This window comes from Cololabis saira, chromosome 13 (assembly GCF_033807715.1).
Source record: "Cololabis saira isolate AMF1-May2022 chromosome 13, fColSai1.1, whole genome shotgun sequence".
Classification (NCBI taxonomy): Eukaryota; Metazoa; Chordata; class Actinopteri; order Beloniformes; family Belonidae; genus Cololabis; species Cololabis saira.
In genome coordinates this window covers 21,510,359-21,534,179 of record NC_084599.1, presented here as the reverse complement: position 1 = coordinate 21,534,179, position 23,821 = coordinate 21,510,359, and the positions used below count along the sequence as shown (strand labels likewise).

Genomic DNA, 23,821 nt, shown 5'->3' with positions numbered 1-23,821 from the left:
CATGCGTGAGCAAACAGGGTTATCCCTGTATACATGGTAATTAATCATTTGGGATATCTGGATCAAACCAGCGACGCACAGAGAACATCATGACGCAATTCCCGTCATTTACGCTTCTTCTTCCTGTATCCAAATTCAAAACAAATGCTGCTTTGCGCAACTTTTTGCTCACCTTCTTGTAAATCTCGCTATCCCAGTACTTTCTACCGTCTACAAATGCCAAAATGTTCATATCCTTCATTACATTTATGAAGTGATTAGTCTCCTCCTCACTCCAAAAGTGTGGCGTGGTCTTGCGTTTCTCCGTGTTTATAAGAACTTCCTGGACTCAAAAGACCAAGATTCCTTGCGAAAAGAGCATGTGCAGAAAACAAATTCATGTTCTGTTTGATCGGGATATTCCGTTTGGCGTTTACATGACAGAATATTCGGGTTTTAAAAAGAGTAACCCAGGGGTCATATTCAGGTTTTTAAAAACCCGAATATGAACGAATTCAGGTTAGTCAAAGGGGTTATTGGTGTTTACATGGCCGTGCGAAACCATGTTATTGCTAATATTCGGGTTTTAAAAGGGTCATTGACTGCATGTAAACGCCTAATAACATGCATGTTTTTGGACTGTGGGAGGAAGCCAGAGCACCTGGAGGAAGCCCATGCTAGCTTTTGCTAACCACTGAGCAACCAAGTCGCCTCTTTTGTATACGATTATGTGCAATTTCAGACATTCAGATTTGGAAAGGATCATTGTTAGATTACACCTCAGGAAAGGCTTAGTTGTGATTGGTCTAAAATGCTGTCTGTGCGACCTGAGTTTACAATGAGGGCACAGCCAAAGTGTGGTATGTGCCAAAGTATGGTACGTGGTACAGATGGCCCTAAAACAGAAATAATCTGCAGATGACCAAAAATGTAATTTAAGTCACAGGTTCAAACTGGTCAAAAGCAGCAAGACATGAATAAGAGACTAAAGGGTCTATAGCAATAAGTGAGCCCTGGCATTATTCACTTTTGCCACAAAAAAGATCAGAATGTCTCACATGCCTCAGGGGAAGGCCCAAGGGCAGTTGGAGAAGCATTCAGAACAATATCACTCAGTATTACATGAGTTACAAGACAGTTAAACAGGATGATATCTGACAAGTGCTCTCTTTTGGTATCTTTCCCAGTTACCAACAGTCCTTAATGGTCTAATACGTATGCAGCCTTAATCTAACACTTTGAGAACCCCTGTCACCATCATTTGTGACATATGTGAAGACCCTCACATTGGTAGGGTTGCAAAAGCTGGAGTGATGCCTGACACCTCTCCTCTGCACTCAGTTACTGTATGTTCCTTTTTCTCTTCCTGCAGAGCATCACAGAAACAAGGGTGTGTGTTCAGAAACGTATGGACATAATCACAACATGTCCCCCCACACACACAAGCAGAAGTAATGAATGCGCATCACAATAGAAATTAATGACGACAGGTGGATCTGATTTTAATTTTAGATATTTTGTGACGCTATTATGGAAACAAGTGAAAACAGACATTTGGCATGCGCAGAAATCTGTAAACAGAGAAAATGGCGGCTAGTACGACAGACACTTCTCTGCTGAAAAATATCAACTTGCAGAGAACACTCACATCAAACTATATGTATATTTTTGAGCATGATAACCTGCTGAGTTGCTTGGGAAGTTTTGTCAACAAGAAAATGCATAAGAGAAGTTGTGCAATCAGAGTGTGACCCCAACTGTATGTTTTTTATTAGGGAAATATGTTTGAAAAAAAAAAAAAAGTGTCTGAGGTTGAACCCAAGAATAGCACAGATCGAGGCCAGTGGAACAGTTCAATTTATTAGCCAAAAATAAGGTGGTACAAGCCAGAGCTGAATGTGGTAGTCCATATCCTGAACAGGCTGAACCAGACAAGTGACAAGCAGGCAGAGTAGTCAGGAACAGGCAAGGTGGGAGTGGCAGGCAGGTGATCAGGTGAGGGATCATGACAGTGTCAGTGCAAAAGGCAAAGACTACTCGTTTAGTTTGGTTCTAACAAGGAAAAAACATGCTGAACTTAATGTTTAAACACACACTTAAATCTAATCTTAAACTAAAATTTCACATGTCATGATAGAGCCTTAAACTTTATGTTCCTATATAAGTTTCATATTGGAGTAGTGCACTTGTAAAAATGTACTTTGATCTCTTGTTTTGATGGAGTGGTGGTCTAAATAATGCATGTTGTATAAGCAAGATCATTACAATCATCAGGTGCGGTCTGGAGATATTATAAGCTTGACAATGACATGGAACATAAGTCACAAAGTTATCAGTATCACAGCATAGCGGCTGTCACAACAGATTTGTCACGCGGCGGGAAGCTGTCGGCCCTGCAGGATATGTCACTGTTACTCACTTATCATGGCTGACAATCGGAGCAGGGCATCATCTGTGTGACAGCTAGCAGTGACCAAAAGGGACTTTATTAACTTTTAGAAAAAGCAGCCACCTGTCAGATATGTGTTGTCTTCGACATCACTTAAGGGGCGATGAAATGACTTCCAGTGTTTTCATCAATCTATCCTTCAAGACTGTCATATCCTCAGGACTCCAACTGTTTTAGTTCATGTTGAGTTTGTATAATAGAGTGAAAAAGGTATAATTTTAGACTTCTTTATTTATTTAAATTGGTCTTTTAATCCAGACGACCACCACTGAGGATTTTTGTGACCAAGTATTTTCAAATGATTCTGTGAATGATTTCCCCAAATCTTAAGCAAGTGTGACCAGTAAAGCGATAAATGAATATTTTTATATGAGCGGGAGGGAAATCTACGGGGAAGAAATTAATTGTCTGCCAAATTGCTTATTTGTGCCAAACAAGCCATGTGTTGTGCTTCCCTTGGCTGATTTAAACCTGCCAGATTGTGTGGCCAACCTTCACCTTCCTTGTCTGGATCAAAGAGAGGGAGCCAGTGCCCAGACCGTCGTGGACTGCCTCATAGCTGTCACATTTAATAGACCACAAAAGAAAATAGCATTTCATTGGATTTTGTTTTTGTTTGATTTGTTTTTGTTGTTTTTCTCTCCACTTGAAATAGAGGCATTTTATCTTCAGATTTGCTTCCACATTTGTCTAGTTTTGACAAATTCTAATTTATATGCCACCCTAGGCTGTAACAGCCTATATCAAAGTGTCAGGTGGTATCAAATAAACAATTTATTTATTTAATATATTTTATGGTTGTGGGTCCAAATTCTTAAAGAGAGGAGAGCAGAGAACCAACTAGCTACTACTGTCATGTCTTATCTTTAATGCAAGCTGTTAAAGTTGATGTTATTTCATTATAAACAATGATCAGTTAAACAGTTACTAGACTATAAAATTATGATCTACATGTTTCATTTAGAGAAATTATGTGCATAATTTACAAAGTGGTGGATCTGTGCTCTGAATACTGATTTTAGGGTATTAAAGTTTCAGTCGGCTGGTATTCACGACTCTGGAGGGAGAATACAGAGACGACTACACTTTGTTTACGTGATAAGATTATACTTCATTAATACGCAGGTTGCACTTTGAAAGCAGTTAAGCTGTTATAACAGTTTTATTTAACTTAATGTCACTTTTTTATGACTTTTGGGAGGCTATCTTATACATTTTGAAGACCTTAGACCATGTACAGAGTCACTTTTCTAACACCTTGCTATTAACTCTTATTCAAATTCAAATCAATTGTCAACAGGTCATTACCATTAGCCTTTCCAACCATCTTATTATTTTCCTTTTTCATATGATGCATTGGTCTAGCTTTTAAACAAGTTTGATCTCCAGGAGGCAGTACCAACAGACACAGAATAAATTGTCTCTGGGCATTATTGGATGCCAGTCAGACAAATTAAGCATTTGAGAGAAGCAATATTATTTTGTTCTGTTTTTTTTTTTTTATCTTGGGCACTGTACCACCAAGTGTGCAAGATGTGCCTTGTATCTGTTTGTAGCCATGGCACCATGTACAATCCCCCACTGTAGGTCAGATGCCTGTTTCTCACCAGGGGCTTGTACAAGGACCGCCTGCGTCCCTTTGGTGTGGACCCTGAGCCAAAAACCTGTTTCCACTTTGCTGCTTTCAAATACTGGAGAGAATGAAAATTCCTCAAATTCTCACAGATGTAGGAGAAGACCAAAAAAAGAGTTAATTTTCAAAATTCACTCGCCTGAGGTCCAGCTCCGTCCCCTCATAAGACATAACAAAATAGTCTCTGAACTTTTGAGAAAGTAAAGCCTTTCATCAAGCAAAAATGGGGAAAAACATCTCACTTTAAGCAGTTAGTCATGCTAAGCACTCCCAGTGTGAAGGCGTGACTGAGCAGAGTGCTAAACGTGGCCTTGTCCCAAATTTTTTACAAAATTACAAATTACATTACAAAAATTCATGAGATTTTTAAAATTTTTCTGGCCAAGATTTGATATGTCGTCTTGGTGCTTTTAGGTTAAATATGAGGTTTGACGGCTTTACAAATAAATTGCATCTGTTTTAATTTGCATCTCAGTGTGTCCAAACCTTATTGGAAGCAGGTTTGTAAATCAGAATCATAATGAACTTTATTAGCCAGGTTTACATACACAAATGAGGAATTTGGACCTTGCTCTCTGTGGGCCAGGGACAGCTGGGTATAAAGTTATCATAAAATATAATTTGTGTGCACGACAATTTCTAAATACATATTCAGGTGCAGCAATTTGCTCTACAAGGATTGCACACTTGATTATAACAGCACCACAGACCCAATTACATGTCAGTGACGGAGTGGTGAGAATTAGTCCTGCCTGTGGTGCTAGCAGATAAAGAGTGTCATCTGTTTTAATTAAGAAAAGAAAAAAAAAGAGAGAGAGCACATGAGGAAACAAGGGAGAAAGATTAAAATACCTCAGCATCGTCAATGCAAATGTAGAATTATAATTATCCTTGTGAATTTCACACCTTAAACTACTTTGGATCATTCTCAAACATTCTGCTTCTGCCTTTTTTGTCTTTATACCCCTTCTTTTTTCTACTCCAGTCCCTCTCTCCACTCCTGCCTGACAGCTTTGTCATTTCATCCACCACTTCCTCCATCTCTCCACCTTTCTTCAGACCATTAGTCAGTCCTGACTGCTCTGTAGTTGTTATGGAGACTAAGAGATGAGGGATCTAAAAATGGCTTCTTCAGTCAGTCAAATGTAAATCCATGGATGGTTAAATTTTAAATAAAACCTTTTTGTTTCCATTGACTTATGCTTTTTTGTTTGTTTTGTACACACATTAAAGCCAAATAGCCTAACAAGCATGTTTTTGAACTGTGAGGACATTGGAGTACCCAGACAAAACCCATGCAAGCATGGGAAGAATATATAAACTCCTGATAGAAGTTCTCCTGCTGGGATTGTGCTATAATAAATGACCACATATTTAAAAAAGAAGAAAAAAAGAAAAAGTCCATAATCACTAACGGTGTCAATTACTTGGTTAGCAAGTAATTGGATCTCTTCCATTTCCTCACCAAAACATCACCAGTGTATTTCACTCTGATGTGTTTGCACGATACTGCAAACTTAACCTGTAAATCCAGTGCAGAGTTCTAATAGTCAACGAAAACTAAGACTTAAACTGAAGCCAAGAGTGAAAGAATAATCCTGTTAACTGAAATAACAATACAAACTAGAGATTTTTATAAAACTAAAAACTAGAAAAGCAAGAAAATGGATGGATGAAGGGATGTGGGGTGAAGCTTTAAATGAGTTGCAGATTTGTATTTTTTTGCATTATCTTTTATAGAGCTGAAGTGCTTTTACATTTCTGACTTTATACCTTGAAATGAAAAAGGCACTCTATGTTACATTGGTGAATGTGAACAGGAAATAATATGTACTGTTGTCAGGGTTAAAAACCAGAGAAAGAATCAGAAGTATAACAAGGAAGGGGACTGAAGAAGGGTTGAGGAAAAGAGAAAACTAATGAGTGAGGTTTGAGGATGAACACTAACATATGAATATGGAGAGAAAGGAGGCAGGAGGGCAGACTAATGAGGGGCTGGAATCAAGATCACCAGACAATGTTTTTTCTTCTCCGTCTTTCTGGGAGCTGAAGGCCACAGAGGTGTGTTTAGAAGGAGGGGATGCACAGGAGTTAAAACGAGACAAACAAAGTGGAAATAGAACTTTTGAAACATTGTAGCTTAGTGTAGCAGATAATGGCTTGATGCTTGTGTGACGTGTTTGTCCGTGAGCTTTGCGTCTCTCCAGCCTGAGGGTGTCCTGCCCTCCCTTGATGGAGCTGCTTTCTTTGTTCTCTTCCTAAATAGTAGTTGTCACAGCCATCCTCCCACACACAGGGAAGCAGCTAAAACTCTCCCAAAACATCCTTGTTGTTTCCTCTGTTTCTGTGCCTGCTGGAGACCCTCACGTCATCACATGCGATATCTACTCCCCGCAGCCGTCCCCCAGCACAGTGTGAGACACTCAGTGTGTTTACGCGCTTGACGCTCCATGTTGACAGACCTGCGCAGCTTATAAAGCGTGAAATTGTAGCATTCATGTGACAATCCTTTTCTATGTATTTCTTCTGTTTGTGGGGTTTACATGCACATTTAGGATCCTGGCTGCAGCAGGGGCACATATGAACATCTCAGTGGACCTGAGGACCCTGAGGGCTGTGCGAGTACTGCGACCCCTCAAACTGGTCTCAGGCATCCCTAGTGAGTACAACTTCAACATCTCAGTGTAATAATGTCAGAAGTATGATGTCAGATGAATAACTTACACATTTCTTTTGTATAGTTTCAGGCTCGTCTCTCACACATGTAATTAGGTGAGACAAATATTAATTGAAAAATCCTATAAAGGAGTTCAATTCAACCATCCACTTTCCTCCAAATGAACTAAAGAAATGAGATTGAGTCGTGGGAACAAATCAGAATAGTCAATTTATAGTGAAAACGTGCAGAAACGGAGGACAGTTTTGTTCAAATGAATTATTCCTTGAAAGGAGAAGTTCATCCAAACCGCAAACTGCACATCAGTATAAGTAGGCATCATGTTGGACAAGAAAACCAACTGGAGTTAAACCAAAGGGTTTCAAAAAGTGGTGGGGTCAAAATGAGTGACTGCAGCAGAGTGATGGGGACACATCCCCGGCGTTCAAGGCTAAATGGACACTTATGATGACAAGCGACTGAAAAAGCACCAGACATTATGAAATGTGTTTTTAAAGAATAAATAAATGAGCCTGGAACTGTTACGGTGTGGTTGGAGTAGGACCCAGATGCAGGAGAGCAGGAGGCAGGAGCTCCCAAAAAAGTGTTCATTTTAACAAAAACAAAACGCTGCTGAGCAGGATACAAAAACCAGAGCTTAAACAAGAATCAAAAACTGCGAAAACACAGAGGAAATAAACAGTACGGACTAGCAGGGAGCAGGGGAAAGACAAGACCAGATCATGGATCTATACTATTAACTGGATACAGTGCCCAAAATGGCCGCCCATTCATTTCAATGCATTCTGCTCAGCCAGCGCATGTGCCGAAAAAATCTCGGACTTCCTGGTTTACTTCCGTGTACACGGGCCCATACAGCATGCACAGTTGAGTCACCTCCCATGATGCTCTGGGGCCTCCCATCATGCCCCGGGGCAACATCAATGGCACCGACACGGCCGTGACGTCACGCCCAGAAAGAGACTTTTCTTTGACTTTTCTGGCCGTTATAAAACATTTTTGACGGATATAAAGTCCATGACTTAAAAATATAGAATACAAAGATTAGTAATTGCCGGTGATTACAGCTGGAGGTTCCTGTGAACAGTTTTAGAGGCTTCTCTTTTACTATTGCGGTCTATGGGAAAAAAGCTTTCTGGGCCCCATGGGATTTTTTGTTGCAGTACCGCGGCTGGCCACTGGAAAAAATCGGCACACCTTCTGAGCGCGAGACTGGGGGGCTGGACCAGATATACACATGGGTTAACGAGACACAGGGGCAGACGATCAGGGCTGATGGGAAACAGGAAAGTCAAACAAGAACTCAAACACAAAGACAAAACAAGATAAAACGGAAGTAACAAACCGTGACAGAAACACTGATGTATAAATCCTACATTTTGACATTTTACTTGTTGTAACACTTTTCTCCTTTCTTAATCCTAAAAACATAATTTAGCAAGTAAAGATGGGGTTATTATTAAGTCGAAAAGCTTCAGGAGTTTTGTCATATCTTACACAAATCAGTTGGCTTACTTTTTTTGCCCAAGTAACTCTTGATCAGTTGACATTGCTGATACATGCTTTGGTCATCCTCATATTTGGTGTAAAATTGACCAGCCAAATTTAACACCAGCCATTTTAGGAGTCCTTTCACAAAAATCTGAGATGAAATATTGAAAATCCAAGAGGATAAGTGTCAGAGGTGCATACAAAAACCCTGTGCTTAGACTGGGGTGCAGGACATTTGTATGCACACCAGTAAATCAGTATGGCGTAGCTGGACACAAGCATTTGCTGACTTTGAAGATCAGGGCACACCCAGTCAATCACAGGGCCAAGCCAGTGCATACCAATTAAATCCAATCAATTATAACTCTAGTTATATAATGGCAATTGCTTTAAAACCCTGATCCTAGCGTGCACTAGTAGTCGGGGAACAGTGGAGAGGAAGAACTCCTTTTCATCAGGGAGAGACCTCCAGCAGAACCAGACTCATGGAGGGTGGCCATCTGCCTATTCTGGTTGGGGGCAGTGAGAGGGGAGGACGCAGATGCCAACAAACACAAAGACAGTAAGCCAGGGATACCTGCCTAGCCTGATAGATCAGACCCACTTCTAGAAAGATGCAGGGCCTGGAAACGATCCATTAGGCCTCCAGATCCAAGGGAGCAGCACCAACGGTTGTTCATCAAACTGCCTTTGCACGCAGTTGGTTAGTGCTCCGACTAATCAGAGCAACAAACAAGGCGACTTATTCAAAGTGATGGAAATTAATAAACTGAGTTTATGAGTTGGAGAATGAGTTTTGTAAAACAGCAAATACTTTGTTATACTTATAATTATTAGCTATTTCAAAAATATGTTTTGGTGGACACAAGAAGCAAAATATACTTTAAAAGGAATTTTCAATATTAATCTTCTCTACTTAATCAGACTTTTACTTCCCTGTTCCCCTGTTCTTACAGTGCTTGTAAGAACAGGAACGTTTTTTATGTGTGCTAATGTGTATAACAAGTATATATACCATCATACCATCATTTCAGTAGAAATAGATGGGTCACGACACAAAATGTTACGACCGTTATACTGTAAATTGTGGACTAGATTATGTAGAGTTACTAGTTTTCATTTTCTTGTCGCCTTTTATATGTTGTTTTTCCCATTTGATGATCCAGTACTCCATAACATGACATGTTCTTGACAGTTTCAGTGTTACAATTGTCTTTGTGTCCCACATAAATGTGTGCGCTGTACGCAGGTCTGCAGATAGTCCTGAAGTCTATAATGAAGGCCATGGTTCCGCTGCTGCAGATTGGCCTGCTGCTGTTTTTTGCAATCCTCATGTTTGCTATCATTGGCCTGGAGTTTTACAGCGGCAAACTGCACAAGACCTGCACATCAGAGCCTGGAATACTTGGTACATGACTAGAGTCTTTCTTTATTTCAGAATCCAAATTACGACTTTCCGGGGTCCCACAAACTTGTTGGACATGAATATCATTGAAATGTTGGGATTTCAATGGTTTCTTTAAACTATTTTTCTGGTTGGCTGTGCCCTCTCAATAGTTTTAAAAATATCACTGAATTGGGCAACTTCAATGGGGTGACGCTTTCACGCATTTTACTTTTTTCCTCCCAAATGTTTTGGTTCTACACTGTTTATATCTACATAAAAGAACTGACTCGCTCTCCAAATATGATTTATGGGACTCCATCACACACTGCTGTGCTGTGATGCATTTACTGACAAGTGTATATATGTTGAATTTCTCAGCTCTATATAGAGGATACTTATACTGTATATTGTTGCACAAAAGAATTCAGATTTCTCTGTGTTGTTCTCTTAGTACTTTTAATAACAGAAACAAGATGGCATTTCACATTTCCTGTCACTAGTCAGAGGTAGTCGAGCTGAAAATCATTAAACTATGGATATCAGCCAAGCGATTGGTACATTTCCCATAGGCAGCTCTTTTAGGTTATAGCTCTACTGTACTGAGTTGCCTACAAATAAAGACACACGCTGTATGGCAGGCTGCACCTGGAGGCTTGATCAAACCTAACTGGCCATGCTGCTCTGTATAATTAAAACCAACAATGTGGCATACTAAAAAGGCTTGTTGTCATTAACCTCCAACTGCCCCAGTCTCATTTGAGCTGAATGAACAGTTAGATAACAAAGGCAGACTGAAGTGAGTATTTTTGTTACCACATGGTCACGTTATTGTTCAGACAGTAGCCATCCCTGCTTACTGGAAACATATAGTATTCTGGAAACACTTTGAATGTAGAGTTATGTAGATGTTTGATGTTATACCAATAGACGTACAAACTGTGAAAACCAGTTGTGAAGTATCATTTTAATAATACATCTTTGATTGAGAACTTTGATCTTCCAAATGCCTGATTGTAACATTTAGTATTTCTCCACCTCTGTCCAGAAAACGAGACGGTGGACTCGTCTGAGTACGAGTTCCCTTGTGGCGTTCGCCAGTGTCCAGCCAAATACAGCTGCATTGAGACCTGGATTGGCCCCAATGATGGCATCACACAATTCGACAACATCCTGTTTGCTGTTCTCACTGTCTTCCAGTGCATCACCATGGAGGGGTGGACCACTGTACTCTACAATGTAGGGTAGCAGTGCACACGTGTCACTCACATTATTCTTTTGGTTTTCTGCCGATTGTTCAGGTGTAGCTGTAGTTAGTTGCTGTTTAAACTATATCAGACCAGATGGACAGGGCAGTTATGGCTTCATGATGTTAATGGTTGCTGAGTGGATGACTGCAACCCATGCATCCTCATCTCTAACGGCTAATCTGGTTGAGGACAGCGATCACAGGAAAAATGGAAAGGTTTTAGACTCAAAGGTTCTGATTTGGTGCTGTAACTTCAAAGGGTTGCACTGAATTCTGTTTTCTGAGAAGTAAATTAGCCTCCTCTTCTAAATCTAATATAATAATATCTTGATTTTTTTTTTTTACATTTGTGGTTTTGTCTGACATTTTCTTAATCAAGAGTGTATTTTTCCCTAAAATATAACTTTGTATTGTTATGTAATATATCAGGGCAGGCTGCTCCACAGGTCACATGGTCACATGTTTCCGGTCTTTAGTGGGGCTCTACTTCACTGAAAACTGCAGACAGACCCTTTCATAGTTACTGCGACAGTATATTGATACACATGACATCTGTCTGTTTGTTTGTTCCCTATGGAGAGAAAATCGACTCAAAACATTGCTGTGTGCGTACTACTTCATTTGTTCATTTGTGTGTAGTACGAAAAAAAAATCAAGGTGCGTATAATAATACGACACTTGATTGTGGCGTATTATTATACTTGTGCGTGCGTAAGTTGCTCAAAGTTATGGACAAAACGATAATTACGAATTCAAAACGCCTCCTACACACACAAATCGTTAAATACTGTGCACAAATCGCCTGCTGATGATGATTTTGAGACTCTTTTCACACCTTTAAGAAGCCTCACAGATTCGTCCTTACATGGTTGCCTACAGTAAGAAGGTATACCTACTTCAGACCTTTTTGCCTCCCGATTTTGACCGTCAGTTTTTCCCAGACAAATAACAAGTCCAACACCTAGCGGTCGTTGCTTTAAAACATCTAATTACATTTGAAAGGCTCTTTAATGAATATCTGTCCATATAAGGAATTATAGACTATTACAAAGTAAAGGTGTTATAATAATATGATATAGGTAACTAAGTCGAGGGAAATAACGCTTGGCTCAGATAAAAATTCAGATGACCCAGCTTTCCACCAGTCCTTAAATGCACCATGTAAGGACGAATCTGTGAGGCTTCTTGGAGGCGTGAAAAGAGTCTCAAAACCATCCGTGCGCATCTATAGCTTTGTGCGTGTGTATCAGACGATTCGTGCATGCGTATTTAACGATTTGTGTGTAGGAGGCTTTTTGAATTCGGAATTATAATTTTGTCCGTAACTTCGAGCAAGTTGCGCAAGCACAACTCTAATAATACGCACAAATCAAGTACTATGCACAAATCAGATATACGCACACACAAATGTTTTGAGTCGATTTTCTCTCCATAGTTCCCTGTCTTCACTAAAACTCAGCAACTGGCTAAATGCTTTTGTGTTTTTCAGTCTTTCAGTATTTCACTGTGGTTAAAGCTTGTTTGGACATTTCAGACCAACGATGCCTTGGGCCCCATGTGGAACTGGCTCTACTTCATCCCTCTAATCATTATCGGCTCATTCTTCGTCCTCAACCTGGTGCTGGGTGTGCTCTCTGGGTAGGTCTTTGTTAACATTTAACACATCCATGCTTCACCCTGTTGTAAAAGAGATTTGTCAGAACTGTTATGATTATTATTTCATTGTCCTCACATTATATTAACCAGTTGAAACTTATTGCTGAACAGATTATCTACTGTGGAGGATGAATTACATTATTCCAGATGAGCTCTTTCATTTGGTTGGAGGGAGGTTGAACCAAGTTTTGATGCCCTGTTGATTTCAAATCTTTAAGTCTAAAAAATGAGGATGTATCCAGTGTAAACTGCAGTTTCATCAGTTGGTAAACTGATCGTCAAGCTACATTTATCATCTCTTCAGCAAAAGAAGAGATCTCTCCTCTAATGGATAAATTAGTAGTGAAAGGAGTTTAGTGCAAGAAAATAAATGCTTTTTCTCCAAGAGGAATTATTTATGAAATGATTATAAAGCCTTGTACCCTGCGTAAATAAATAACATGTGGTTTGGTTTGTTTCTTTAGGGAGTTTGCCAAGGAGAGGGAGAGAGTGGAAAACCGTAGGGCCTTCATGAAGCTGAGACGCCAGCAGCAGATTGAGAGAGAGCTCAATGGTTACCGCGCTTGGATCGACAGAGCAGGTGGCTCAAGTCCCAGATGTAGAGCAGCTTTTTATCAATGATAAAAGAAAAGAAAACAAACATTTAAACACTCAACCTGTCCATTGTAGAACATAGGGCTATTAGATGCAATGTGTCAGCTGTTTTGTGTAACTGTCCACCAGAGCCTTAATAAAGGCTTAGTTCAGATCATACTTTTTGCTTTCCAGAGGAAGTAATGCTTGCAGAGGAAAATAAGAACTCCGGACCATCTGCCCTCGATGGTAAGTTACCAGAAAGCTTTGTTCAAATACTACTGTACATGATGTCTTAGTGATACACAAAGAAATGTGCTTTATAAGAGCTATTCAAGCATATGCCATTACAGTCTGTGCTACACATTTATATTTATGTAAAAAACTGTTTAAGCTGGCTGCTCATTGTTGGCCTTGTAGCTGCATGGCTCTGAAGGATGTGAATGTCAGTCCATCTCTATTTTCCTGAAATATCACAGTGCTGGATAGGCTGCTATTTCATTTGTAATAATTAATTAATATCCATGACTATATGATGACAAACTTTGATAGGTCACTGTAAAACCTGGTCATCTTGAATATCCACCAAAATCATGTATAAACCTTGATGTCAACCTCACTCATTCGTCAAGACGGTGGTTTGTTTCAGTGAAAGTTTATGGATACTATGACATTTGATACTGACATAGTACTCTTGACAGGAAACTAACTGACTCACTCTTGTTATTTTTAGTTGCCAACATATAGTGTACATGACCAAGACCAACCACATTCCTGATATATTTAGAATTATAACACCATTAAATGGCCTCTTCAAGGTCAGTGTTTTTTTCACAGCGGTTATGATGGCAGTACACTCATTCTTTTGTAATTTAACTGCTGAAGATACAGTATATTACATAAAACTTTAAACTATTTTCACAGCATAACTTTGGCCTTTCATGGCAGGACAAGTACAGGTATATTTTGTAGCATTTAAAAACTATGTTATTACTGATGATATGATAGAAAGCTCTTTATAATGTATGGTTTTCGAACTGTCGCGACTCATTGAGCTATTAATAAAATATGTCACCCGTGCTTTTCCTGCTGACCAGTCGAGATGTCTGTCCAGAAAGAGTTGTGTTGAGGCGTCAGGTCAGCATGGGGAGCTGCCCAGATTGCTATCATACAAATCATTTACACCGCATTATCTCTCCTCATAGTTCTCAGAGGAACATGAGGAACAATAGTTTTAAACTTGTCATTCCCAAGCTGATGGCTAAGTGCTGCTCTGACCTCTCAACTCTACAGTGATCTTTCTTCCTCGCTAAACCAGCAGGGCTTTTATTAAATGTTGATTGATTGGCAGCTCTCAGGAGCCTCCCAGAGTGGAGTACAGGTGGTGGTTATGGTGAGAACCGTCCTCTCTTCTGCACCTTGCCACACAAAGCCGATTTTCCAAGACACATACATAGAATGTACACACACACACACACACACACACACACACACACACACACACACACACACACACACACACGAGAAGCCACCAAGAACGTTTGAACATGAACACTAACATGGTAAATTGTGCACTGAGACTCAGCAGAGGATACAGACAGTTCCTGGGGTTCTGATGGAAACAAATGCAGAAGCTCTGATAGCTTTGATTATAAAGAAAGGTGGTGCACTGTGGTTGCCTTAGCAACCAGTGATCTGAAAAGACAGCAGCATGGATGTGTGTGTGTGTGTGTGTGTGTGTGTTGACAGAATTCAATCTTCCTGCCTTCAGCAAATACTGGTGTGTGTGTGTGTGTGTGTGTGTGTGTGTGTGTGTGTGTGTGTGTGTGTGTGTGTGTGTGTGTGTGTGTGTGTGTGTGTGTGTGTGTGTGTGTGTGTGTGTGTGTGTCTCATTAAAAAGTCCCCAAGCAAATATTGACTGCAAGTAGATTCAGAAATCACAAGGCAGAGAGAAGATGCGAGCAAGGTTAGGCTAGGATGAAAAGTAATCATGAACACATTCGTCAATGATGTGAAAACACCGTCGTCATGCTGGCATGTGGGCACTGCACGGTTTGTCCCTGCACTGGGAAGCAGTACTGGATCACAGATCTTACGCCAGAAATGCATGGACTGCAAGTTGCCTTAAAGCATGGTTTACGTATGATGGATATCTTATAATTGCACTGGAAGGTTTTTTGGATCATTGCCTGAACATTAGATGATCATTTTTGTCTCATTTAGCTGCAGCATTATTAAGCTCTGCTTCCCCCTTTGAGCTAAAACACGACATTAGCTCATTGTGCAGATGACCCTTATCATTCGCCTCATCGTCTGTTTTTTTTCTTCATCTTTGCTTTATCATCAGTCTTCTAGCTGACAGAGTTGAGTAGCCCCAGCTCGGATGTCTTCCAGCCGTGATTAACACGTGAGGGTGGTTATGCACAAGGCAGTGAACAAAAAAGATTAAAAAGAGCATTTACTAGTTTGAGTTGGTGTGATCAAAACAAAAGCTAAGTTCTTTTTTGTTTTGTTTTTGTTTTTGTTCTTGCTCAGCCTTGTGTTCCTGCCCTCACAGTGTGTTCCTGCTAATTTGACAGAATATGCAGGTTAAACATTCATATTCAACCTACTCTGTCGGCAGTGCTGAAGCGAGCCACCACCATCAAGAGGAGAGGCATGGATGTGCATCAGGGACCCCCAGGGGAGGAACAGTACGGTGACATCTCATCTGTGGGTGAGTGGGAGTCTGGACCTGAAATATGTGCACATAAAGTATAAAGCATACACCTGTACGGCGCATTGAGCTCAGCTGCAGTTTTATAAATGAACTTGTTGCTCTCGTTAACATCACACTGTCCTGTTTGGGATCCAGAGTGTGAACATGCTGTGCAAGTGGGCTTTTTTTAGACCACAGTTTTTCCCTGTGCATCCCTTTTCCTCTCCAAGGCATGCCTGTTAACAGAGTGAGCGTCAGGAGTGCAAAACGAGGTCCAACAGCGTATTTTCGCCGCAAGGAGCGTATCCTGCGGATTTCTATCCGTCGCGTGGTGAAGACACAGACTTTCTACTGGACGGTCCTTGGCCTTGTAGCTCTCAATACACTGTGTGTAGCCATTGTTCACCACAACCAGCCTCTCTGGTTATCCAACTTCCTCTGTGAGTCACATCTCATTACAATTTGACATAGGAGATTAAAGTCACTGTAAGATCACTAAGATTATTTTTGTAATGTTCATTTGTTAGATTCCAGGTAGTTTTATTTCTGGACACCTGCCTTTGTTGTTCCAGACTATGCAGAGTTCCTGTTCCTCGCTCTGTTCCTGACAGAGATGTTCCTGAAGATGTACAGCTTGGGTCCACGCCTCTACTTTCATTCCTCCTTCAACTGCTTTGACTGCAGCGTCAGTACTTCCTCTTTTCAGACTTTAAGAGACTTGTGTACAATCATCCTAGATGTGTGTATATGCATCATCTTTGCTTCCCCTTCTCCTGACCTGTCATAGCAGTAGCACTCATTTTATTAAGACTGGTATTCTTTGTATAAGTCTTACATATCTCATGCATTATGATGTAGGTAATCGTCGGCAGCATCTTTGAAGTGCTGTGGGGTTTCTTCAGGCCTGGGACTTCCTTTGGCATTAGTGTTCTGCGTGCACTCCGTCTACTGAGGATCTTCAAAATTACCAAGTTAGTGCCGCACAAATCTGCACTCTGTGGGTGCGAGAATTCACAGTGAATATTTCAGTCCTGCTGAATCAGTTAACATATGGAGTGATATCTGCATGTGCATGTTTGAAAATACTTCAAGTTAAAAAACAAGTTATTAATAACATTCATATTGTCAAGATGAGTGGTTGTTGAGGACCCGAGAGCAGGAGTTGGCAAAAAAAAGCAGGATTTATTCAGGAAAAACAAGAACCAAAAACGCTGCTGAGCAGGATCAAAAGAGGCAGAACAGAAACAGGGATCCAAAACCTAGAGGGGACCATGGAAGGAACAAACAGTACGCACCAACAGGGAGCAGGGAAAGACAAGACCAGATATACACAGGGGATAACGAGACACAGGTGCGGACAATCAGGGCAGATGGGAAACAGGAGGGACAGAACTGAAAACACAAACTGGGTGAAATGTCAAAACCTATGGGCTCAAATTAATGCCATAAGTATTTTGTATCTGTAAATAAACTTTGTACTTGTAGAAATATTTTGTGCGTGTGCAAAAAAATCTGTACTCTGAAAAAAATATTTGTACTTGCAAAAAATATTTGTACTTGCAAAACATATTTGTACTTGCAAAACATATTTGTACTTCTAGATACAAAGCTACAAACTTTTTACAAAGCTACAAAGTTTTTTTACAAAGCTACAAACTTTTTTTACAAAGCTACAAACTTTTTTTTACAAAAGCTACAAACTTTTTTTCAAAAGCTACAAACTTTTTTTACAACTACGAGTTATGGCAGCGTTTTGACGTGCCAAAACTAAGAGCCAATCAGCGATCTTTGGCACGGGTTTCAAAGCGTTTCTGGATAGCCAATCAACACATTGCATCGCCTACTGACGTTGCCGCCATATTGGATGTGGCAAGACTGCGCTGCAAACTAATACAAGTAAATGGGCTTATTTTCATAAAGCACCTTTCTACAATGAAATTTACGTTTTACGTCTCATTTATTCATTCACACACGCACTAATATACTTGGGAAACAGTTAGACACCAAATATAATATATTAAATTTTCTCAGATGGCAAAAATAAGAACTTTATTGATCCCACATAGGAGTAATTCATGTTATATCAGCTATAGAGAACAAGGTAGTGCCGAAAAAACAATATATATACCCCCTCACAAAAATAGAGACATATTTTTTTATCAACAAAACAAATTAAAAAAAATTCAAATAACCAAATAACATATTTGAACCATTTTTCAGACAATAAAATAACAATAACAATAAAATGTAATGTAATGTGTAAAAATGTAAAATATGCTTTGTTAATGAGAGAATATGTTTCTCTATTTTTCTTATTTTTGTGAGGGGGGATATAAATGGTTCAAATATGTTATTTGGTTATTTGAATTTTTTTTTATAAATACCCTGACACATATTGCTTGCAAGGTGAAAGGTGGGAGTTACTGTTTGGTTTTAAAAACTAAACACAGGTTTTCTTTTTATACTGTTGGAGTTATTGTTGACAAAGGAAAAAAAGCATGAAACTTAATGCAGCAGGGTGAAAATTAATCCATATTTTATAGTTTTCCATCTTTCTGGTCAAAAGTAAACCATATTTACAGTGCAAAGCTGCAGGTTAACCTACATCCTCATACTCACCAAACCTATCTACTGTGTTTGTTTTCAAACCGTTTGATAACGACATAGTCTTGTGTACCAGAGGAAGCACAGGCGGTGGAGATCACTACTAGAGAAAGAAATAGAAAGTCTTTTATTGTTATTTTACACATTACAATGAGCTATAAATACATACAATGAAACTGAAGCATGTCACTCTACAGTGCAACATGTAATTAAGTGATCTATTTACATAAGGATGTACAAGGAGTAAGTGTAGAAAAGAATGAATAATAAATACTAGTGCAAATAAGAGTGATGGAAGTATGTAGATGAGGCAGAATTACAGTTTTACTCCAAACCATAGTGAAAACCCACCTCAATTGTATACATCAATATGAAAAGTGCATGTCTTATTCAAAGAAATAAACAGATATCTTTCTCTAATGAAAAGGAGAACAAGTAGTGTCATATTTTTGACCTTTTAACATAAATATGATATTTGGTTATTTTCAGGTACTGGGCTTCTCTGAGAAACTTGGTCATCTCTCTGATGAACTCCATGAAGTCCATCATCTCCCTGATATTCCTCCTCTTCCTCTTCATTGTTGTCTTCGCACTCCTTGGCATGCAGCTATTTGGCGGCAGGTAACTTTAAAAAGTCCACATCCACTCTCTTTGAATAGAATACTAATGATTATATTTTTGTGCAACCTGCCATATGAGTCCATACAGAGTTGTTGGTTTTTTTTTCAGCCTTTAGATGAGAGACATTCACAAAGGCCAAAGCAGAAGTAGACAGTGAAAAAGAAAATAGTTGGTCCCATGTCCCGTTGATATTTGTTTTAGATATACAGTCACTCCATTTGCGCTTCCCAGCAATTTAAGACTTTACTTTTGTGACCCACCTAACTATTGTCACTGAGCTTCTGTCACATACTGTCACCTTAATAAAAGCTGGCTGAGAAAGGAAAGCATGAGCTTGAGATGACCTAATCTTAAAGAAAACAGAGAAGACAATGAAAAACTCATCTGAGTGTAATGATAAAGATAAGCAAGGTCCAGCATGACAGTAACACAAGTCACATCTTTTTCACAGGTTCATCTTTGAGGAGTACACGCCAACAAACTTTGACACCTTCCCTGCAGCTATCATGACCGTCTTTCAGGTCTGGAAGTAAATCTGTGTAATTTCTAATATAATGCTGTGAATCACTATAGGCAGGAAATGCTATTTTGTGCATATCTTCATTTTGGCAAGTAAAGTTTGTCAGGGAAGCTCAGGATCATTTTATAACTGGTAGTTTGTGTGTTTGTGTGGCATTGTGGGTGTTTTTTTACAGATCCTGACTGGAGAGGACTGGAACGAAGTGATGTATAATGGCATTCGCTCTCAAGGAGGAGTCAAGTCCGGGATGTGGTCCTCTATCTACTTTATAGTTCTCACTCTTTTTGGAAACTGTATCCTTTATTACGCTTCTTTAGGTTTCACTCCAAAAGTATAGACTACTTATTTTTTCCACCATTACTGTATAGAATAAACAATTATTAACAGCTGTATAGTACTGGAATTTGCAGCACTAGTGCCAATTATTTGATGTCTCTTAACATGGAGTTGTTGTTGTGGGACTCCCTAACATCGCTGTGACCAGACACGCTGCTGAATGTGTTCTTGGCTATTGCTGTGGATAACCTTGCCAATGCACAAGAACTTACCAAGGTAATGAAACATAAAAACAAACCCCGCCTAATGTCGAAGTCTTACAATTTGAACATTTTTCATGTCCTTCACACCCAGTTTTGCTCTTATGTTTCTCCTATCACTTTAATTGGGTTTAATTATGTTACGGTAACAGATGTTCCAGTTGTCAGTTTCTTCTTGTTGTTTTCCTCCTTTGATCAGGATGAAGAGGAGGCAGAGGCAGCATTTAACCAGAAGCATGCTCTGCAGAAGGCCAAGGAGGTTGGACCGTTATCCTCCTTCATGTCTTCAGAGTAAGTGCTGTATGCAGCCTCCTCCTGCCTGACCTCCCCTCCTCCCTCTGTCTCGCTCTTCCCTTCCCTGCCTTTCTTCTACAGGGGAGTGTGTCTATATGATAGGATTAAGCCACAATGTAGCATTTATCCTGAGCTGCTGTACTGTTCAAAAGATGCTTTATCTATCATTTTGTCCAATACATTTGGATTAATAATGAAACAGCAGCAGAACAAGCAGAATAGTTGTAAATAGAGGCTTTGAGTTTTCATACAGTGCTTCAAGTTGTTCTGGTTTGTAAATGTCACTTAAGGGTTGTTGACCTAACCAATATTAGGTTGTGTCCCACTGCAGACTGATTGCTACATCTTCAATGAGTTTCTTTCTTCTTCCTGCTGTCAGTACTGTAATTAGCTCTAAACCAGGGGTCTTCAACCGGAGGTATTGCATCAAAGAAATTGATGAACGGGCCCTCGCACTCATGACACCACCAACGAGTCTTTATATCAAACCATTCAAAAGTTATGGCAGAAAGTAGGAACTATATAGACCAACCAGATGAAGGGGGGGAAACGCTTTTTGGCGTCTATCGTCGCCACGGTAACACTTTTGACTGAGAAAAGTAATGTCCGTCGTCGCAGGATCAAGACGCACATTTTTATGTATAACACACCTGGGTGCATGCTACAGTTCGGGCCGTATTAACGGCCAAAGAAGTGGCATAAATTGCGCCAAAATTACACGATTAATTCAAAATGGTCGACTTCCTGTTCGGTTTCGGCCATGGCGCCAAGAGACTTTTCTTTATGTTGCGAGATGATACAGGTGTGTAGCGATTTTCGTGCATGTACGTCAAACCGTATTGTGGGGCTTGAGGCACGAAGTTTTCTAGGGGGCGCTGTTGAGCCATTAGGCCACGCCCATTAATGCAAACCATTAAATATAAAAATTTTCGCCAGGCCTGGCTTGCGTGCAAAATTTGGTGACTTTTGGGGCACGTTTAGGGGGGCAAAAAGGCCCTCATTTCGTCGGAAGAAAAACGAGGAAAAAAAAAAAAAAATTCCTACAGATACAATAGGGCCTTCGCACTGTAAGTGCTCGGGCCGTAATAAAGGCAATTTTAACCCCAAATTTGTGAGATATATATATATATATATATATATATATATATGTATATATATATATATATATATATATATGATTGGGAAAACTCCATTAACAGGCGATAATAATCTACTTTCTTCTACTTAGCTGTTTAAGAAAAGAAAATTTGTTGCGAAATTGACTTGGCTATTTCATATTTAACGCTAGTTAGACCTGATGGATACATTTGTGACAATAACGAAGCCTAAAGCTGGAGATTGTAACGTTACAGCTCGGTCTAACATTACTCCTTCGACGTCTGATGAGGCCAAAGTTTCATCAACCATAAACACATGTAGGCTAATAACCCAGTGAGGAATTGGTTAATAAGGTGATAAGCAGAATAAAACATATTCAACAGTTATTATAAGCCAGGCTTAAAACTTGACACATTTTCTTTTTAAAAAGGGAAAAAATAAGAATTACAAGTGGGGGTCCCTGCTTCGTTTTTTCTCTCATCCAAGGGGTCCCTGGGCTAAAAAAGGTTGAAGACCCCTGCTCTAAACTGAAGTCTCCTTAGTTAATGGTTTCGAGAGGGTTCTTTAGTGTCCAGATTAAGGTGATGTGTCCATTGTAGTATATACAGTACTGTCATGGAGAAGGATAGTCCAAAGAAGTATCCTAACTTGTTGATTTGACAATTTGACTGACGAAGTAATGTGACCTGGTTGTCTCTACTTGCAGAATAGATGTTTTAATTTTTCAGGAACTTAATTGTGCAGGGGTTGGAAGTGCATGTGCATGAACATGAGAGGAGGTTTGTTGCATGGGCATGTAGTTTTATTTTATCCTCATTTTATCAACATGAGATTATGTACATTCTGTTTTCTTTCCCTGTTTTATTGTGTACATGAACACAAAACTTGTAAAAAAAAATGTTAAATTAATTTGAACAAAACAGGAAAGAAACCCAGAAATGTGCATCAATTTTAGTTGATCCAAGTGAGGATCAGGCTCTCCTCAAAAGTTATAAAGAAGATTAGAACAGCAAAGGGTGCTTTGGGCTGGCATCTACAGTATATCTGGAATTTACCTACTGTGGTCTGATCTCTGATGTAAGATGTAAATCCCTGGCTGTACCTGCCACCAAAGACCTTGAACAAACCTGCATGGCGGCATTTGCTGAATGAAAATAGGCGGCCTCTGTGGCAGTCTGGCTGTGATTTAACCTTGGAAGGGCATGCATCTGGTCAGCATGGTCCAAAGCAGACAAACAGAACGTATGCACACACTCACTGAAAATGCTTTCACTGTAAAACAGGGTAAGTTAGAAGTGTTTTCACTGTGTGTGCATCGTTTCTTTCTTTTCCGAGTCTCATTTTAAGTGAATATTTTGAAGCTCAGAACTTAATTCCCCTCATTTAGACCTACCAGCATGTCCTGAAGGAATGCGAACATGTGAGTGCACCGAGGTGGCAGAGATGTTCAGAGATGCATCCCAGTGTGATGATGTACATTGAAGGGTTTTTAAAAAATGAATTCTCCTCCTGATGGAGCCCATCTCTGTGTTTTCTACCTGTGCCCATACTGTAGCTCAGACTGTCTTCCTGTCAATGTTGCGCTTGCTCTTGATGTCTGTCTCTTTTTTAACTGTTTCTGAAACTGCTACCATCTTGTTTGTCGATGTGCCACTTGGCTCCAGTGGAGACACACACCGAAGCATCAAGACTTCCACAATTGTGGCCTACAAATCTAATACTTCGCTTGGGGTATCAACATAGATCGTTGCAAAAAGAAATAAAAGTATTATAAGTATATAGCTTTACTTTAAATAACAAATTTAGAGCTGCTAAATGGCGTCAGCGGTCTATCTGATTGTGATCTGTGGGTCGGAAGCCATTTTGCTGTGTGTCTCCTGTCCTGTTTTGTCTCTGCTCACAAAAGCACTAATGTCTTGTTTTCAACCAATCGCTCATTGGTAACACGGACCACACAAGAGTCCACGCTCCAGTAAGTAACTCTGTCTGAACGTTTCACTCACGCCTGCTTGATTTTCTTAACTGAGTAAATGTCCCACGCTCATCTGTTCAAACTCTGTCCTGTTCTGCACCCCCCCCCCCTCGACCCTCAAACTTTATTTGAATCCATAGTCCTTTAGAGCTATTCAGCAGATTTCATTATGCATTGTACTCTTTTTGTTACAAAAGTCACTCAGCAGCTTCTGACTTGGTCAGTCTTTCACCTCGCACCTTCATTGATCCAGTAAATTGCTTGATGTTGAAATGAGAATATTTTTGTTATCTATTTATAAACTGCTTGAATGTCAAGGTCCTTTTTTTTTTTGTGCACACATTTTGCTTGGCAATCTACATTTCATAAAACACGAAAGGGAACTAG

General features: G+C 39.8%; 1 protein-coding gene across 1 annotated transcript in view; it reads left to right on the top strand.

The window, feature by feature from the left end:
* Window positions 1–23,821, top strand: part of LOC133458404 (voltage-dependent R-type calcium channel subunit alpha-1E) — a 121,234-nt gene that overhangs the window by 67,266 nt on the left and 30,147 nt on the right. Inside the window, exons 5-19 of the mRNA XM_061738258.1 lie at window positions 6,617–6,720; window positions 9,479–9,637; window positions 10,662–10,852; window positions 12,397–12,500; window positions 12,983–13,098; window positions 13,287–13,340; window positions 15,715–15,807; window positions 16,020–16,229; window positions 16,362–16,474; window positions 16,648–16,760; window positions 18,883–19,014; window positions 19,466–19,535; window positions 19,710–19,827; window positions 20,019–20,086; window positions 20,270–20,361. Coding sequence (XP_061594242.1) covers window positions 6,617–6,720; window positions 9,479–9,637; window positions 10,662–10,852; window positions 12,397–12,500; window positions 12,983–13,098; window positions 13,287–13,340; window positions 15,715–15,807; window positions 16,020–16,229; window positions 16,362–16,474; window positions 16,648–16,760; window positions 18,883–19,014; window positions 19,466–19,535; window positions 19,710–19,827; window positions 20,019–20,086; window positions 20,270–20,361 — 1,737 coding nt within the window. The remainder of the gene's footprint in view (window positions 1–6,616; window positions 6,721–9,478; window positions 9,638–10,661; window positions 10,853–12,396; window positions 12,501–12,982; window positions 13,099–13,286; window positions 13,341–15,714; window positions 15,808–16,019; window positions 16,230–16,361; window positions 16,475–16,647; window positions 16,761–18,882; window positions 19,015–19,465; window positions 19,536–19,709; window positions 19,828–20,018; window positions 20,087–20,269; window positions 20,362–23,821) is intronic.